The sequence below is a fragment of the Hemiscyllium ocellatum genome, chromosome 25 (assembly GCF_020745735.1).
Source record: "Hemiscyllium ocellatum isolate sHemOce1 chromosome 25, sHemOce1.pat.X.cur, whole genome shotgun sequence".
Classification (NCBI taxonomy): Eukaryota; Metazoa; Chordata; class Chondrichthyes; order Orectolobiformes; family Hemiscylliidae; genus Hemiscyllium; species Hemiscyllium ocellatum.
The window spans coordinates 2,803,352-2,822,947 of NC_083425.1; the positions used below are offsets into that span (position 1 = coordinate 2,803,352).

The 19,596-nt window shown below is 44.8% G+C and overlaps 2 protein-coding genes across 3 annotated transcripts in view; one reads left to right on the forward strand and one right to left on the reverse strand.

The window, feature by feature from the left end:
• Window positions 1-1,394: 1,394 nt before the first annotated feature.
• On the reverse strand, window positions 1,395-7,205 carry LOC132827732 (nucleoside diphosphate kinase). The gene is made up of 5 exons (XM_060844424.1): window positions 7,117-7,205; window positions 6,332-6,464; window positions 5,367-5,468; window positions 2,633-2,745; window positions 1,395-1,642 (listed from the first exon to the last, which is right to left on the reverse strand). Exons 2-5 carry the CDS (start codon window positions 6,458-6,460, stop codon window positions 1,525-1,527), a joined length of 462 nt encoding a protein of 153 aa, XP_060700407.1. The 5' UTR covers window positions 6,461-6,464; window positions 7,117-7,205; the 3' UTR covers window positions 1,395-1,524.
• Window positions 7,206-7,440: 235 nt separating this feature from the next.
• utp18 (UTP18 small subunit processome component) overlaps window positions 7,441-19,596 on the forward strand; it is a 46,697-nt gene continuing 34,541 nt past the window's right edge. For both annotated transcript variants that reach the window (XM_060844426.1, XM_060844425.1), the window contains exons 1-2: window positions 7,441-7,633; window positions 13,388-13,527. In XM_060844426.1, coding sequence (XP_060700409.1) covers window positions 7,511-7,633; window positions 13,388-13,527 — 263 coding nt within the window. In that variant the 5' untranslated portion in view covers window positions 7,441-7,510. The remainder of the gene's footprint in view (window positions 7,634-13,387; window positions 13,528-19,596) is intronic.

Here is a 19,596-nt window from a genome sequence, read left to right on the forward strand (position 1 = left end):
CTCCTGAAATATCCGCCACTGATGCTGCACTACCTTCTGCTAGGCTCCCTTTCCATTCAACTCTGGCCAGATCCTTCTTTGCCCAACTTGAATGCCATTACATCCAAGTCCAGCTTCTTCCTCTCAAGCCACAAGGTTAATTGTCATATTATCATCACTGCCCCCTAGGGATTCCTTCGTCATGTAAGCTCCCTAATCAAGTCTGCCTCATTGCACTTCACCAAATCCAGAATGTTTTCCCTAGTGGGCTCCACCAAAAGCTGCTCCCAAAAAAAAACCAATCTTGCAGACATTACAGCAATTCCTTTACTTGATATCTGCTACCAACCTGATTTTCCCAATCTATCTGCATATTGACATCCTCTATGATCAGTGACTTTCTTACATACCATTTCTAGTGCCTGATTTATTCCCCACATTGATGACTTCTAGGAGGCCTCCATGCAACTTTCATGAGGGTCTTTTTTCCCCATGGTGGTTCCTCAAGTCTTTACTTGCAAGGCAACACGGTTTTCTTGGATATGTAGTTTCCAGCCCTGATCCTCTTCCTGCGACACAATATTATAGCTGCTGATTTCAAACTGCTACTAGCTCATTGACCTGGTTTCATATCCTCTATTCTATAATGATTTGTTTGTTCTTCTCTCAACTGTCCCCTTATCTACTGTCCCTGAAGCTATAATCCTGACACCAAGCCCTAAGAAATTACTCAATTCAGTCTTTTATGCTGTTTTATTCAGTGCCTATGCCCTCTGCTTTGAGATTATCCCATGAAGGAAAACCTCCTCTTCAGCATTTACCCCAGTCAATGTCCATTTTTTCAATTCCAGGACTTTAGTTAATTGAATTTAATCGCACACTGCCATACAGGTATTTTAAACCCCTGTCCTAAAAGTGTGCAATTAAATTCAACTAACCAAAATCCTAAAATTGAAAAGGAGTCTGCTATGAAAGGAGAATCAGGGACCATACAAACCTGATCAGAACTGAGCTGCAAACAGCACCGTTCTTGGGAAACCAGAAGAGAATGAAAGCTAATCTGTCTCATAGTAAAACAATGAAATGTTGCAATTGGCTGTCGTAGTCCAGGCATTAGATAGATTTCAGAAAAGGACCAGAGCCATCCTGGTAGACTTTTTTCACATCAGCAATCACAGAAGGTAGTCTGCAGGTGACATGTAGATCCCATGCAGATTAAGGACCTCTTCTCCTCACTCCTCAAATCTGTTAAAGACACTCCACAGGATAGAAAGCACCCATCCTAAATAGTGCTGGATCAGCTTCAGGATTCTGTCATGGAACCCTCACTATTGACCAGACCACATGCCCCATGTAAAACAGCAACAGGTTAATGAATGGGTTTAAACTCCAGCTGACAGATGAAAGAAAATAGGTATTTTAAAGTCAGTTTATTGTTTGCTTTTACATTCATGACCAAAACATGATATGAAATCCGTTTTTAAAAACTTCTGAAGACAATTTGGAATGATTCAGAAGGGTTACATCTGTGTAATCTGGAATGATTCACTCATAGATCCAGTCTTGGGCACAGTTCTGATACTCCACCAGTTCCTCAGATTTGAACCAAAGGCTAATCTCCTTCTTTGCACTTTCTACAGAGTCACTGCCATGGATGATGTTCCTGCAGAAAAAAATGCTGAGTTACTAAAACATCCCTCCCTCAAACATTATCTTTGCAACTTGAAAGTCAGGAAAGTGGCACCAACGCAGGTCACAGGCACATTAACCCACTTTCATTCTGTCATGGTTCACACTGATTAGAGGGAAGAAAATCCTTCACTTGTCATTTCAAACATGGCTCCTAACTGCAACATGACATTTCCTATTTTTAATGCAAATGATCCAGTGGAGCAGTGTAGGAATTTTATGCTGCAGTGTTACTGTAAAACCGTTATTGTGCAAGATTCCAGAACTGCCAAGTCAGATTAGGCACTAGGTTAATGGGAGAATGTTATCCTGACAACCTCAATCACTGAAGTCTTACTGTACAGAAGGTTATTTGTCCCCTTGTCTGCACCAGCTGTTCAAATGAGCATCATAACCTGGTGTCAATCCCCCCCCATACTGTTGAACATTTTTATCTAAGTTATCCAATATCCATTGAATGCTTCGATTAAACTAGTCTCCACTACACTTCCAAGCACTACATTCCAAACCCTCTCTACTTCAAATGAAAATTTATCACCCTGGCTTCTTTTGCAAATCAGTGTCTATGCCATCTTGTCCTTGTACATTTACAAATGGGAAGCTTCTCCCAGTCTATGCAGCCACTGACTGAGAAATTCTCAATCTCCTCTTAGCCTGTTCTCTCCAAAAAGAACCGATACAACCACTTCACTATCTTTATGATTAACATTTCTCATCCCGAGAACTATTCAAGTAAATCACTTCTGCACTCTTGCCAACATTCACCCAAAATCATGTATCATACTCCACCTGAGATCTAACATTTATCTTATACAACTTGGGGGGCGACAGGGGGAAAAGAATTTCCTGTTTTCATCATGCTGTGCTAGCTCTTCAGAACCACAGCAAAATCTTCCTTTAACCACCTGGAACAGTCTTTGCAGATATGACACTACCAACTTTCCTTTGCTCCAAGTGTACTCACCTGCCAACCTGAATACAGAAGTCACCACGAATGGTGCCAGGCTTGGAATCTGCTGGATTGGTCTCACCCAGCATCACTCTACCAGTCTTCACCACATTCAGACCCTCCCAGGCCTGTAAGAATACAAACAAGAATCAGAATCCCCACAGCGCAGAAGGGCCATTTGGCCCAACAAGGATATTTCCAGAAATTCATCCAGAAGTTATTTGGGTGAAACTGAGAAATAGGAAAGGGATGATCACCTTATTGGGATTGTATTATAGACACACTAATAGAAAGAGGAAAAGTGAGAAACAAATTTGTATGAGATCTCAGCTATCTGTAAGAATAATAGGGTGGTGTGGTAGGGGATTTTAAGTTTCCAAACATAGATTGGGACTGCCATAGTGCTAAGGGTTTAGATGGAGGGGAATTTGTTGCGTGTACAAGTTTTCTGATTCAGTATGTGGATGTACCAAAAGGGTAACTAGGGAGAGAACAGGGCCCCACAAAGACCAGCAAGGCACCCATTGTGTGGGGCCACAGGAAATGGAGGAGATACTAAATGAGTATTTTGCATCAGTATTTACGTGGAAAAGGATATGGAAGATATAGACTGTAGGGAAATAGATGATGTCTTAAAATGTCCATATTACAGAGGAGGAACTGCTGGATGTCTTGAAACAGATTAGATTAGAATAAAAGTGGATAAATCCCCAGGGCCTGATCAGGTGTACCCTATAACTGTGGGAAGTGATTGCTGGGCATCTTACTGAGATATTTGTCACCAATAGTCACAGGCAAAATGCCAGAAGACTGGAGGGTTGCCTAATGCACCACTGTTTAACAAAGGTGGTAAGGACAAGCCAGAGAACTTATAGACCAGTGACCCTGATGTCAGTGATGGGCAAGTTGTTGGAGTGAACCCTGAGGGACAGGATGCACATGTATTTGGAAACGCAAGGAGAGATTAGGGACAGTTAACATGGAGTGCCATCATGATCGGTGCTGGGTCCACTACTTTTCATCATTTATATAATGATATGGATGCAAGCATAAGAGGTATAGATAGTAAGTTTGCAGATGACACCAAAACTGAAGGTCCAGTGGACAGCGTGGGAAATAATGTCTCTCAAACTTGATTGAGTTTGAAGTAGTAACAGAGGATTGATGAGGGCAGAGCTGTGGATGTAATCCATATGGAGTTCAGTAAGGCATTCGACAAGGTTCCCCATGGGAGACTGATTAGCAAGGTTAGATCTCATGAATACAGGGAGAACTAGCCATTTGGATACAGAACTGGCCCGAAGGTAGAAGACAGAGGGTGGTTGAGGAGGGTCGTTTCTCAGACTGGAGGCCTGTGACCAGTGGAGTGTCACAAGGATCAGTGCTGGGTCCACTACTTTTCATCACTTATATAAATAATTTGGATGTGAGCATAAAAGGTATAGTTGGTAGGTTTGCAAATGACACCAAAATTGGAGGTGTAGTGGACAGCGAAGGAATTACTTCATTACGAGATCTTGATCAGATTGGTCAATGGGATGAGAAGTGGCAGATGGAGTTTAATTTAGTTAAATGAGAGGTGCTGCATTTTGGGAAACCAAATCTTAGCAGGACTTATACACTTAATGATAAGGTTCTAGAGAGCGTTGCTGAACAAAGACCTTGGAGTGCAGGTTCATAGCTCCTTGAAAGTAGAGTCACAGGTAGATAGGATAGTGAAGGCGGCATTTGGTATGCTTTCCTTTGTTGGTCAGAGTATTGAGTACAGGAGTTGGGAGGTCATTTGTGGCTGTACAGGACATTGGTTAGGCCACTGTTGGGAGTATTGCGTACAATTCTGGTCTCCTTCCTATCAGAAAGATGTTGTGAAATTTGAAAGGGTTCAGAAGAGGTTTCCAAGGTTGGAGCATGAGTGTTATTGGGAGAGGTTAAGTAGGCTAGGGCTGTTTTCCCTGGAGCATCAGAGGCTGAGGGGTGGCCTTAGAGAGGTTAATAAAATTATGAGGGGCATGGATAGGATAAATAGACAAGGTCTTTTCCCTGAGGTGGGAGAGTCCAGAACACAAGTGCATAGGTTTAGGATGAGGGGAAAGATATCAAAGAGACCTCAGGTGCAACTTTTTCACAGAAGGTGGTACATGTATGGAATGAGCTGCCAAAGTGGTGGAGGCTAGTACAATTGCAACATTTCAAAGGTATCTGGATGGGTATATGAATAGGAAGGGTTTGGAGGGATATGGACCAGGTGCTGGCAGGTGAGACTAGGATATCTGGTCAGCATGGACGAGTTGGACCGAAGGGTCTGTTTCCATGTTGTACATCTGACTAAGTCTGAACTGATTCACTGAGCATTAACCCACACAGACCCCACTTGTTCCCCCTCCCAATCCCCATACCCCACATTTACCACAGCTACGGAGGTTACACTATCCAGATCATGTACTGTTCCTTTCAAAGCCCCAAAATCAAAGATCAAAAACCTCATTTATCCCAGTTCTCTCAAATACATAGCCAATTCCACCTCCATCCCAAGACTGTTCAGAGTTCTATTCACCATTCTAATCAGCTTCAAACTCCCACATTTCACTTGCCTGACTTTTCCCAAAAGCGATCCATGCACCACTGCATAAACACTGGCTGAGTAGATGTTAGTTCAGGTCTATAAAGGCACAGATCCTTCTTAGTTGAATTCAACAGAAAAGCTATTTAACCAGGTGCCCAGAGCCACACTTCTCTTCTGCTCACTCACCATGGCAACAACAGGGCCTGAACTCATGTATTTGATCAACTTGGGGTAGAAAGGTTTGTCTGAAAGCTCGCAGTAATGTTTTTCGAGCAGATCCTTAGGAGCCTGCAGGGAGAGAGCAAAATCCAATCATATGGTGAAATAGAATTTACAATTAAGTCAGTGTAGAAGGATACCTGTCCAGGGAGTGCTTGATGGGATACTCACCAACTTATAATTAACCAGATTGAAAATGTTAGGTTAACAGTGCTCGATTCCACAGTAATCCAGAGGTCAAGGAAACATAGGCTCAAACACCAATTGCGACATAAGCTAATAAAATTCTGGAACTGAAAGTTAGGGAACAGTGACCATGCCAATCATCAACTGTGTTCACTAACGTCTTTTAGGTTATAAAAGCCTGTGGACCTTACTCAGTCTGCCATACGAGTGGCTTCAGACTCAGTAACGTGGTATAAAATCAGCTCAATTGGAGATTAATAACCCATACTGATCTTGTGTGGTACCCACATCCCATAAAAAAAGGAGGAATAAAATCACAAATCAATGGATGCAAACTTTCCGCCAGTAATTTACAAAGTAACCCCAAATGGAACTGGAACCAGCCAAAAACTAAGCCAGTAGCCAATAACTAAGAGGTTTGATATGCAAACAGAATTAGGTCAAATTTTGATTCCCTCAAGTAAAACATTAAAAAATTCCATCCTCAGGCAGGTGTGTGGAGTTTGCACATTCTCCCAGTGTCTGCATGAGTTTCCTCTGGGCACTCCAGTTTCTTCCCACAATTCAAAAATGTACAAGTTAGGTACATTAATCGGGGCAAATGTAGATTAATAGGGATGGAGAAGGGACTTATTCTTCAGAGGGTCAGTGTGGACCTGTTTCCACACCATAGGGATTCTATGATAATTAGCAGCACCAAAGGTCAATTACTGGCGTGGTTTACATGAAGGCTCTGACACTCATACCTGAAGAAATTTCATGGCAACCAGTTTAAACCCTTTCTGTTCAAAGCGCTTGATGACTTCACCCACGATGCCTCTTTGGACTCCATCCGGCTTCACAGCAATGAAGGTTCGCTCCTTGTTCCCAGACATGTTTCTAAAAGATTCCACACAAGATGTTATTGGGATGGGGGTCTCTGACTGCTCCATTATACAGGGGATGCTCAGGTACATTCAGAGTTTACTCAGTAACAGCAGAGACACTGCCCACAGGGACATTAGCTCACCCCTGATAAGGACCAGAGGAAAGTCAGAGACCAGTGAGGAGGTCACCCAGCAACAAGACAGGGATGGTCAGGGAGGGAGGGGGGGATGGTCAGGGAGGGAGGGGGGGATGGTCAGGGAGGGAGGGGGGGATGGTCAGGGAGGGAGGGAGGGAGGGAGGCTGCACCCACTTCACCCCCTCCCCCACCCCAGGGTGGGGCTGGTCTCTTCTCAGGCTCCGCCCAGCAACATCCCTGAACCCTCACAGCCGGGCAGAGCCTGCCATCACCCCCACAAGGAGGAGAGCTCCGGCTGCTCCCCACCCCCCTCCCCCAGCAGCACCGTGCCCCCCCTCCCCCCAGCCCAGAGACAGCTCACTCAGTCCCGGGAGGCCCGCCCTGATGAACAGGCGGGGCCTGGGGTTCGCCGGGAAGCGGTCAGAAGCTGCAGGAGCCCGTCAGCCCGGGCCCGGGAGGGGGCCTTGTGTCCCTCTGTACCCGCCCGGTACATCACCTTCCTCCCCGGTCTCCCCCCCCGACCCTCACCCTCAGGCTCCAGTCGCTGAAAGAGCGGCCGCCTCCCGGCGCTGCCTTTTTATAGAGAACCAAACCGGAAACCGGCCTGTGCCATTACTACCCAAGGTGGGGGGGGGGGATAGGGGAAATCAAACTCAATAACAACCAACCCAGACAGACCGCGAGAAAAACAACCCGGAGCCTCCGGAGAAATCCCATTTTGTTTAACTCTGGAACTGATCAAAGTGCCTCAGCGATTTTCTCTGAACACCCCGTGAACCCCCCCCCGGCTGTGGACTGGCCTCGTGCCCTTTCACCCGGATGTGCTGACCGTCTCCACGCTGTTGCTAAGGGCCTCAACTTCCGGTGGGGTTTCCTCCCGCTGCAGGAGCCGGGGCAGAGAGTGTGAGCGGTAACTGGGGCGATGGCGGCCCGGCCCAAGAAGCGCAGAGTGACGGCGACGGCGGAGGAGGAGGAGGAGGCGGTGGAACGGCGGCTGGAGGAGCTGCTGTTCGGGGGCGAGGAGGCGCTGGTGGAGCGGCTGCAGGTGAGGGCCCCGGGGGTGGGGGGGTGTACGGTGGGTGCTGGGGCCGGGGGCCGGGGGCCGGCTCTCGGCTCTCCTGAGGAACAGCTGGCTCTGTATAATTAGAGTCTTTATGGTGTGGGGATAGTACGGGCTTGTTGGGCCAAGCGGCCTGTCTCCCCGCTGTAAGGGATCCTGTGACCCTCCCCATCCCTGGACAATCCGCCCTAACGGTTCAGATCAATGACCTTATTGAATCACATCACTTCTTTTTTGCTTAATAATGTGATAATTGCAAATTAATTTACATCTATGCTATTTAATTTTTATTATGAGTTTCCCCAGACCTGTTCTGTCCATATGATTTTTAAAACCTTGATCACATCTTCATTCCCCCACCTTCCTAACCTGCAATCCTCTTCCTGACGCCCCCACCCCACTCCGGCCTATCACCCTCACCTTGACCTCCTTCCACCTATCACATCTCCATCGTCCCTCCCCCAAGTCCCTCCTCCCTACCTTTTATCTTAGCCTGTCTGGCACCCTCTCCTCATTCCTGATGAAGGGCTCTGGCCCGAAACGTCGATTCTCCTGCTCCCTGGATGGTGCCTGACCTGCTGCGCTTTTCCAGCAACATGTTTTCAGCTTCATTCCCCCAAACTTCCAGCTCAGCACTGTCCCCATGACTTGTCCGACCTTCCCAGCTTCTTTTCCACCTATCCACTCCACCCTCCTCCCTGACCTATCACCTTCATCCGCTCCCCCACTCACCTATGCTACTCTCTCCCCACCCCCACCCCCCTCTAGCTTATCTCTCCACGCTTCAGGCTCACTGCCTTTATTCCTGATGAAGGGCTTTTGCCCAAAACATCGATTTCGCTGCTCCTTGGATGCTGTCTTAACTGCTGTGCTCTTCCAGCACCACTGATCCAGAATCTGGTTTCCAGCATCTGCAGTCATTGTTTTTCCCTCTGCCTTCTCTCTGCTAAGAGCAGTGCCCAATCCTAGCTAAAGTCTTCACAACTAAAGCTTCTCATTCCTGGAACCATTCTTGTAAATCACTATGTCCTCTCTTCAACATTTTCACATCTTTCCTATCATGTCTTACCTTCAGCTCTACACAATACCCTAGTTGATGTCAAACAAGTATCTGATACAATATCAAGGGAGTCATAATGTGGAGGTGCAGGTGTTGGACTGGGGTGGACAAGGTCAAAAGTCACGACACCAGGTTGCAGTCCAGCAGGGTTAATTGAAATCACAAACCTTTGAGCTCTGTCCTTCTGGGTGAAAGAGGTGCTGACTTACCTCAAATATCTGCATTCTTAACTTCAAACTAATTCCTCTTCACTTGACAATGGGGCAGCATTCTGAAAGCTTGTGATTTCAAATAAACCTGTTCCACTAAAACCTGGCATCATGTGACTTCTGACCAAGGGAGTCATACGTTTTCAGGCAGCAATGTGGAGTTGATGCCACAATCATCTAAACCATGTTGTTGTTATTAAGTTAAAGATCACACAAAACTAGGTTATAGTCTAGCAGGTTTATTTGGAAGTACAAGGTTCCAGCTTTCAGAGCGCTGCTCCTTCATCAGGTAGCTTAGAGCAGGATCATAAGACACTGAATTTATTGAAAAATATTACAGTTCATACAAATGAAATGATATATTGAACAAACCTACATTGCTGTTAAATCTTTCATCTTTTAGGATGGGTTGCAGGTTTTGGTTCATTAATATGTAAATCACAGAATTTCTTTTTAGTCACTGAAGTGATTTTAAGGATGTGTCTCTGTTTGAAAGGGTGGCACCTTGTGGTCGGTCTGTCAGGGCTCTCTTTGCTGTTTTTTTTAAGCAGAGCCAGGTTCTCTGCCACTCCCTACAATTCCCTCTATAGTGTCTCAGAAGGTCTTTCTGCCTTCCTGGATGTATCTTGCTATCCATCTCTACCTTAGTTTCAAGACAAAGATGGAAGAGTAAATAAACTGTGCCTGAAGTTTCCAGTGTGACATTATCACTATTTGTGTAAATATATATTAACAAGAATTTGCATTTATATAGCACCTTTAATTTGACCAAATACCATAAGATGCTAGAAGCATTCTGAAACTGGTTTTAATGGCAGGCTAAAATAAGGCACTGATAGGACAGATAATAGAGTCATCAAGACATACAGTGTGGAAACAGACCCTTCAGTCCAACTCATCCATGCTGATCAGAGATCCGAATTTGATCTAGCCCCATTTGCCAGCATTTGACCCATATCCCTCCAAACCCTTCCTATTCATGTACCCATCCAGGTGCCTTTTAAATGTTGTAATTGTACCGGCCCCCTCCACCACCTCTGGCAGCTCATTCCATACATGCAGTACTCCCTGCATAAAACCTTTGACCCTTGTGTATCTTTCCCCTCTCACCTTAAACCTATGCCCTCTAGTTTTGGACTACCCCGCCCCAGAGAAACGATCTTTTGAGAAGATTTGTAGCTCAGGTTGAGGTTCTGGATGTAAGTTTGCTCGCTGAGCTGGAAGGTTCGTTTTCAGCCATTTTGTCATCATCAGTGAACCTCTGGTGAAGCACTGGTGGTATGGCCTGCTTTTTATTCGTTTAGTTTTCCTCGGGCTGGTGCTGTCATTTCCAGTGGTGATGTTATTTCCTGTTCTTTTTCTCAGGGGGGTTTGTGGTAAATTGGATCCAAGTCGATGTGTTTGTTGATAGAGTTCTAGTTGGAATGCCATGCTTCTAGGAAGTCTCGTGTGTGTCTGTTTGGCTTGTCCTAGGATGGATGTGTTATCCCAGTCGAAGTGGTGTCCTTCGTCATCTGTATTTAACGATACTAGTGAGAGAGGATCACATTGTTTTGTGGAGAAAGTGAGGTCTGCAGATGCTGGAGATCAGAGCTGAAAATGTGTTGCTGGAAAAGCGCAGCAGGTCAGGCAGCATCCAAGGAACAGGAGATTTGACGTTTCGGGCATAAGCCCTTTTTCAGGAATCTGAATTATGCCCGAAATTTCAAATCTCCTGTTCCTTGGATGCTGCCTGACCTGCTGCGCTTTTCCAGCAACACATTTTCAGCTCATATTGTTTTGTGGCTAGTTTTCTGCTTGTTTATCCAATGTAGCGTTTGTTACAGTTCTTGCAAGATATTTTGTAAATGTACATTGTTATTCTACATGCAGACAAAGGATGCTTGACAGTCATTTTAGATCAAAGAGACAACATTGAGAAAGAGAATGCATTGCTTGCAGTTACCAACATTTACCAACAGGTGGTGATGGTCCCAACCCCGCAACTAGAGAACTGAATTACAGCCTGACTCAAAAAATAGTCAGATATGTGGAGAAAGAAATCAAACCGACTTCCAAAAAATGAAACCAGATGGATTCAACACACCACATTTCTACCGATTACCCAAAATTCACAAACCAGGAGTCCCCCGCCTCAGACCCATAGTCTCGCTACCTGGAACACCAATATACAGATTAGCCCAGGAGCTCCACCAAAGACTCATGCCATTCCATCCACTCCACCCAAGAATTCCTGAAGACCGTCAAAGACACCCAAGATAGAAGAGGATGAAATAATGGTCTCCTTTGACATAACAGCCCTGTTCACATTCATCAACATCACCTGGCCAAGCAAACACTGACTACATTATTAGAAGAACACCAAACACAGCCAGTTTCATCAGCAAGGACGATATCGTCAAGTTGCTGGACCGATGCCTTTCCACCCGCTTCACCTTCAACAACAAAACCTACAGACAAACCAACAGAAAACCCGTGGGACTCCGATATCAGGAGTCTTAGCAGAGGCAGTAATACAGAGACTCAAACAAACAGCTCTGTTAATCATCCAACCCAAACTTTGGGTCTGCTATGTGGATAACACCTTTTGTTACCATTAAACGAAACAATTTAGAGGAAACCTTCAAGACCATCAACAATACCCTTACTGGTATAACATTCACTAAAGAGGAGGAAAATGTCACAGTAGAAAGAACAGCCAATGGGGAACTTCAAACCAGCGTCTACAAGCAAACAACACACACAGACCAAATACTCAACTATAGAAGCAATCATCCCAACATCCACACACTGCAGCACAAAGGAACTACGCAGAGCAGAGGAACATCCCCTATACAGTGTATTCAAAAAGAACTGATACCCAATGAACACAATCCTCTGATTTCTCGGTAACAAACCCAAACAAGCAGACAAAACCCGTCCAGAAACCCTAGCCACTCTCCCCTACATCAAAGACATCTTGAAAATGACTGCCAGACTGCTTAGACCCCTTGGAGTCATGGTAGCCCACAAACCCACCAACACACTAAAACAGCAGCTAATGAATTTGAAAGACCCCATACTGACAACAAGCAAAACTAATGTCATTTACAAAATACTGTGCAAGAACTATGACAAACAGATAGAAAACTAGCCATCAGAATACATGAACATCAACGAGCCCCAAAAAGACATGACCCTCTCTCACTAATTTCTTTACATATGGATGAGGAAGGACACCACTTCGCCTGGGACAACACATCCATCCTAGGACCAGCCAAATAGAGACACGCGCAAGAATTCTAGAAGCATGACATTCCAACTGGAACTCTATCAACAAACACATCGAGTCAGACCCCATCTATCACCCCCTGAGAAAAAGAACAGGAAATTATATCACCAACCCAAGGAAGCTACACAAACAAATTAAAAGCAGGGCATACCGACAATGCTTCTTCAGAGGCCCACTGATGTTACCGTGGTATGGTGATGAAACGTTGTTTCCCTGGAATGTCAGAGGTTGAGGGGTGACCTATTAGGTGTTTACAAAATTATGAGGGATATGGATAGGATAAATAGACAAAGTCTTTTCCCTGGGGTTGGGGAATTCAGGACTGGAGGGCATAGGTTTAGGGTGAGAGGGGACAGATATAAAAGAGACCTCAGGGGCAACGTTTTCACGCAAAGGGTGGTACGTAATTGGAATGAGCTGCCAGAGGATGTGGTGGAGGTTGGTACAATTGCAACATTTAAGAGGCATTTGGATGGGTATATGAATAGGAAGGGTTTGGAGGGATATGGGCTGGATGCTGGCAGGTGGGACGAGATTGGGTTGGGATATCTGGTTGGCATGGACGGGTTGGACTGAAGGGTTTGTTTCCGTGCTGTATATCTCTATGACTCTAAACCTTTCAGCTCAGCAAGCAAACTTACATCTACATCTTGTCCATTTATCATATCCATTCCCCTCAGATCTTATAAACTTCTATAAGGTCACCCCTCAGACCCTGATGCTGCAGGGAAAATAGCCCCAGTCTATTCAGCATCTCCCCATAGCTCAAATGCTTGCAATGACGTATGATGAAGCATCATCTAAAGGCAAAAAAAGCGGTTTAGGGAGAGAATTCCAGAGTTTAGGACCTAGGCAGTTGGAGGCATTATTGCGTTAGTAACCTTAATGCATGGTGGATTTAGAGTAGAGTGCAGATTATCTTGGAGGATGGGGGAGATAGGGGGTGGAGCTAGACCATAGCATTTGAAATTGATGCAATTCAAGACTGGGAGCCAGAGTAGGGCAGTAAGTACTGGTTTAGATCAAATAGGACTGGGTGAGAGTCAGGAAGTGGGCAGCTGAATCAAAAGCACCATGGATGAACTGTTATACATCACAGGAAACTGCCTTCTGTCTTGGGAATACAGATTGAGTCTTGGTTCGTACTATTGCGACTCACCACTATGTCTTTTTACAACCTGCCTATTTTGTTTTCACAGCTTGGACAGCAGACAAATATAGGCAAATCCTTGCTGGACGATGATTCCAGTGATTCTGAAGTGGAAAATGAAGCCAAATCCGATTTTCCTGTGTCCAAGAAAGCTGTGTGGGTGGATGAAGAGGATGAAGCAGAAGAACTGTGAGTGAGATTTGTTCTGTTGGATGTAAGGGGAGCTGGGAGGAAGTGAGGACTGCAGGTACGGGAGATCAGGGTCAAATGTGTGGTGCTGGAAAAGCACAGCAGGTCAGGAGGCATCAGAGGAGCAGGAGAATTGATGTTTTGGGCCAAAGCTCTTCACTAGGAATGAGGCTTGTGAGCCAAGGGGCTGGAGAGCTAAATGGGAGAGGGGTGGGGCTGGGCGGAAGGCAACTGACAATGCGGTAGGTAGATTGGGGTGGGGGTAATGATAGGTTGGAGAGGAGGGTGGGGCGGATAGGTGGGAAGGAAGATTGATAGGTAGGACAGGTCACGAGGATGATGCTGATTTGGAAAGTTGGAACTGGGGTAAGGAAGGAGGGGAGGGGAAACGAAGCTGATTAAATCCACATTGATGTCATAGGGCTGGAGGGTCCAAAGGCAGAAGGTAAAGGTTGGGGTGTCCCAGAGATATTCTCTGACAAGAGAGTCACAGAGGGTATGGTCTTTACGGAAAGCAGATAGGGGTGGGGAGGGAAATATATCTCTGGTGTTAGGGTCGGTTTGTAGGTGGCAGAAATGGCAGAGAATGATGCGATGTATACGAGATAGGTGGGGTGGAAGGTGAGGACCGGTCGGGGGGATTTTGAGGGCAAAGGTGCGAGAAGTGGGTGAGATGTGCTGGAGAGTGTCATCGACCATGTGGGAGGGGAAATTGCGGTCTCTGAAAAAAGAGGCCATCTGGTGTGTTCTGTGGTGGAAATGATCCTCCTGGGAGCAGATGCAGTGGATGAACTGAGAATAAGGGATGGCATTTGTACAGGAGGCAGGGTGGGAGGAGATGTAGTCGAGGTAGCTGCAGGAGTCGGTGGGTTTGTAGAAGATGTCCATGTTGAGTCGGTCACTTGATGGAGAGGTCCAGGAAAGGGAGCAAGGTGTCTGAGATGGTCCACGTGAACTTAAAACTTATGTTCCTGACTTATCTCAAATACCTACATTGTTAGCTTCCAATCAATCTCTCTTCTCCAAAACCCCACAAAAATATTTTAAGGATGTTTCTTGATGTTTTTGTTAATTGTTATGTTCTTACATTGCAATAGGAGGAAGTGATTCAATCCTTCAGTGAATTCTCTGCTGATCAGTGAATGAATGTTTTAGTCACAGACTCATTCAGTTGTATTCTGTTGAACAATTTGCGATTTACACAGTCCAAACATTATTGCATCTCTTTAATGGGAGCTAACCTGTCCAGTCAAAATATTAAACTGATGTTACTAGCACCAGGAGGTGAGTTGAAAGGGCAACAAAAGGCTAATTATCTGAAAGCCAAATTGGCAGTTTGCCCATCCATCTTTTCACAGGTTCAAACTGTCACTAACAGGTGTAGGAAGCCGGGAACTTAACTTAGAAAAGCAATTGTCAATATGTATGTAATTAATACAGATGGGCACCATCATGGCTTATAGCGAGTCTCCCATCAGCAAGAGACTTTAATCAAGTTGTAGCAGTGAGCTTGAAGGTATGAGATTCAGGAGAAAACATTTTCATCTTGCACTTAAGAGACGTGCCAACTAGATTTAGTCAGCGTACAGTGGGAATATAGTTATGGTAGCAGAGTATATTGGACAAGGTAGTGGAGAAATGGAAAAGGGGACTGGGTTGGAGTTTATTGGCTGTGTTCCTAATTGACATAGGAGGATGAGGAGAATTTGGCAATGATGAATTTAGGGATAAGTGTGAAGAAAGAACAGTTGGGGAATGAATATGGAGATAAAGATTATGAAGGCATTAGTTTAAAGTGAGGATCAAGTGGTTTTGAGGAGTTATGAGAGATAATGTTTTTACCCAGAGGGTGGCAGATATAGGAACACACTGCCTAAAAAGGTGGTGGAGCCAGATACACTCGCAACATTGAAAAAGTATCTGGATGAGTACTTAAAATGCCAAGTAAGCTCTGGATCAAGTGTTTATTGTGTTTAAACTGCACAATTAGTGTAGTTTAATATTTGTTGGTCAGTATAGACATGTGGGCTGAAGGGCCTGTGTCAGTGCTGAGAGATCCTATGACTTGAGAAAGTCCCTTTAGTAATGTTGTGTGTGAAAGAAATCATGTAATAATAGATAATATGCTTTGTAAAATCTGATCAACCAAGTTGTAGATTAAAATCCTTGCAGACCATTGTGGAACTCGCTGCAAATGGTTGGGGGGTGGGGGGGGAGGTCACAGTTCATATTTGTTGCTTTTGGGATAAATTCTAAAAATACTTCAGTAATGAGTGATCATACCCAGCTCGTGAAAGCACCGCAATGAGCTGTGCTTTCTAATGTACCCTCTGGACAGGGACATGAATGTCCATCAAGGATCAACTTGGTGAATTTGGTGAGTCTTACAGGATCATAAGGCCATTGGAAATAACTGTTCATCAGGGGACATTATATATTACAGAAAAGGGCAGGAAGGATAGAAAGCTTTGTAGAATGTCATGGTAAGTGATGGAAATAAGACCATTTTACAGCATGGTAACCGAACTGGTGCGTTCCTCGTGGTTAAGTGATGCTAGGTGCACACTTAGAGAACCTAAGCAAGTCACAAAAGTGATCAGGCACCATGTACTTCATGTCAACTTGCGTTGGTCATTTGTGAGGACAGGATTATGGCAGGTGAAGGGCTGATTGAATCTAGGCAAAGTGATATGGAGTGCAGGGCAAGACTATTTGTCCCAGAGTAGGACAACTGAAAGTTGGGACCACAGTAATGTATATACCAGAATGGGCCAGTGAAGGGAGGAATGGCCATTGTTAAGGAGAGCACAGGGGGGGGGATCCAAGATGGCGGCGACCCAGCAAGACTGAGTCCACAGTGCTCTACCCAAAACTTGGGAAAAGTGGGCTATCCACCCCCACCACACTCACTAAACCATTTATAATAGTTGTTAACCTTAAATAGTTACCTATTACTACATTTAAATAGTCTAATACTAGCTGGAAAATGAGTAAAGGGAAGGGAACAGGCGGCTCTAAGAAAGCAGGGACCCCTCCCCCACCCTCTCCCTCTTCAGCTGCAACAAAGGTGTCTTCAGCTACTTCAGGAGATTTACCAATGAAGATGAGCTTTGAGGAGATGTTTGCCAGGTGGGAGGCGAAGATTGATGCTTTTATCGATGAGTCTCGGCAGAGCAGAGAAGCACTATCAGCTGAGCTGCAGAAGCAGGGCAGAGACATTCAGGAATTGGAGTGCCGAGTCAGAGAGGTGGAGTCGAAGGCCGCAGCCTCAGAGACTGGGATAAAATCAACAGCCGACCACATCCGTTTTCTCGAGAATCGAGTCCAGAACCTAGAAAACCACATTGATGACCTCGAAAATCGATGTCGTAGAAAAAATATTCGGTTGTTGGGCCTTCCCGAGCAGGAAGAGGGAGGCCAGCTGACAGCATTCTTAGAGCATTGGCTGCCACAACTTTTAAATCTGCAGGCTGGATCAGGCCAGGTAAGGGTAGAATGGGCCTACCGGGTCACAGTACGTGGGCCCGGCTCAACCCAGCGCCCACGCCCGGTCCTGTTCCAGCTGCAGAGCTATAGGGAGAGGCAGATGCTCCTGGAAGCCTCAAGAAATCTGGGAAAAGATCCCCAAGCTATGACCCACAAAGGATCCAGGATCATGCTGTTCCAGGACTTCTCCCCAGCTTTGGTCCGAAAGAGGAAGGCATTCGATGAGGCGAAGAAGCGTTTAAGGGACTTAAATATCCAGTACTCCTTACGATATCCAGCGACGCTACGCCTTAGCCACGAAGGATCCATATATAACTTCGGATCACCGGAGAAGGCTAAGGAATTCTTGGACTCTCTTAAATAAGCTGTAAGAGATTGTGAACGCTGGTCTGCCTTTCCCATTATTTTGGTTTACATCCCTTCATCTTTTCTTATCTTTCCCCCTATGTGTGTATGTATATATATATGTTGGGGCGTTTGGTTAATGTTGATGGGGGGAGGTGGTTACCTTATTCTATTTTACTTCTGTTTTTAGGAGCGGGGTTGTTTTTCTTTCCCCTGTTATTCTGTGGTATTATATTTAAGTATTACGTGTTGAGATTGTAATCTTATAGTTATATATGGTATTAATATTCCCAAATATATTTAGATGTGGGTGTGGGTGGGGGTGGGGTGTTCACTGTTAACTCTAGCTTTATATTATATTTGAATTCTCCTCATTTTATTGAGGAACACCTGGGTCAAGGGTGGGGCACTGGTTGGAAGAGGGTAAGATGGACTGTGGGAAAGGAAGTGACGCTCCCTGGGAACAAGGGAGAAAATCTCCAATTCGGAATGTTTTATATTTTTTATACTTAGAAAGAGTTTTTTGTTATATTGTTTTGAGTGTATCAGAGAATCTTTACTTTTGTAAATCTTGTATGCTCCATGCTCGGGATGTTCTAGATAGGGTTTCCCCTCCCGAGGGGTCTCGGATCTGTCCAGATGATTATGGCTGAACAGTCGGTTAAGTGGTGCACCTGGAATGTCAGGGGGAGTAATTCGCCAATTAAAAGGAAGAAAATATTATCAAATCTTAAGAAGGAGAGAGTTGATATAGCTCTCCTACAGGAGACACACCTGTCGGATAAAGAACACTTAAAATTACGACAGGGCGGATTTGATCAGGCCTTTTTTTCCTCTTTTAATTCAAAAAGCAGGGGAGTGGTTATCCTTGTCAGGAAGAACTTCCCTTTGAAAATTCTAAATCAGATAAAAGACGAATCTGGACGATATATTTTGATTAAAGCCCTCATAAATGGAGAGGAATATGGGATCTTAAATGTATACTGCCCCCCGGCACACCCCTTTAAATTCATAACGGAAGCTTTTTCAAAACTGATGGCCTTTGGTGCCCGTCATACAATTATAGGGGGAGACTTTAATTGTATTATGGATCCGGAAATAGACAGGATTCCCAAGAGTGCCGCTGGAGTATCTCCCAGATCTAGACAACTGGCGGACCTGAATAAAGAATTAGGATTGGTAGATGTATGGAGATGTCTCCATCCACAGGGTAGAGATTTTTCTTTCTACTCTAATCCACATAAATGTCACACAAGAATTGATATGTTTTTTGCCCCATCGATTTTTCTAAACTCTATAGCAACCTGTAAAATAGGTACTATAGCAATCTCTGACCATGCCGCTGTATACATGGAAACTAAGGTAAAGAACAATGGGACATCTGCTCGGCATTGGCGTATGGACCCCTTCCTGATAAAAGATAGCAAATTTTTAAAGTACTTCTCCCAAGAACTTAAAACTTTTTTAGAAATTAATACTGGTACGGCTAGCAATCCGTCAATGATGTGGGAGACCATCAAAGCTTATGCACGAGGTTTGATCATCTCCTATTCAGCGACCCAGAGGAAAATGAAGGGAGAGCAACAGCGTCTGCTCGAAGCTCGCCTAAAAGCAGCCGAAACAGCATACGTTGATAGACCTTCTATCACAAAATTGCAGAGGATTACAGCTCTTAGGACAGCTTTAAACACCGCGCTTACTCAAACGGCTAAAAGGGAAATATTATTTGCGAAACAAAGATTATATGAATATGGCGACAAACCGGGTAGATACTTAGCATTTCTTGCAAAGAAAAAGAAAGCCCCTCAAACTATTCCGACCATCAAGGAAAGTACAGGTACCCTGACTCATGATCATAAAAAGATCAATGCGACCTTTAAAGAATTTTATTCTGAACTATATAGATCGCAGGATTGTGAAGATAGGATTAGGAGGATGCAGTCATTTTTAAAAAATTTGACCTTCCCGGGCCTGACTCCGGAACAGGTGTCGGCCCTAAATACCCCTTTAACAGTCCAAGAAATACTTGAGGCAATTAGGCAACTTCAGAGCGGAAAAGCACCGGGCCCGGATGGTTTTCAAGCTGAATTCTATAAAGAATTTACAGGAATATTGGTTGACCCACTTATGGATATGTATAATTTTGCGCATAGTCAGGTCTGTCTCCCGCCCACGCTGAAAGAAGCAAATATTTCTCTTATCCTCAAAAAAGGAAAAGACCCAGAAGATTGTGCATCT

Excerpts from the sequence above, each read along its gene's own strand:
- LOC132827732 (XM_060844424.1), bottom strand. The coding sequence starts at position 6,460 with ATGTCTGGGAACAAGGAGCGAACCTTCATTGCTGTGAAGCCGGATGGA. Across the intron at positions 5,469-6,331 it reads TTGCCATGAAATTTCTTCAG|GCTCCTAAGGATCTGCTCGA; the intron begins GTATGAGTGTCA and ends CTCTCCCTGCAG. Across the intron at positions 2,746-5,366 it reads CAGGCCCTGTTGTTGCCATG|GCCTGGGAGGGTCTGAATGT; the intron begins GTGAGTGAGCAG and ends GTATTCTTACAG.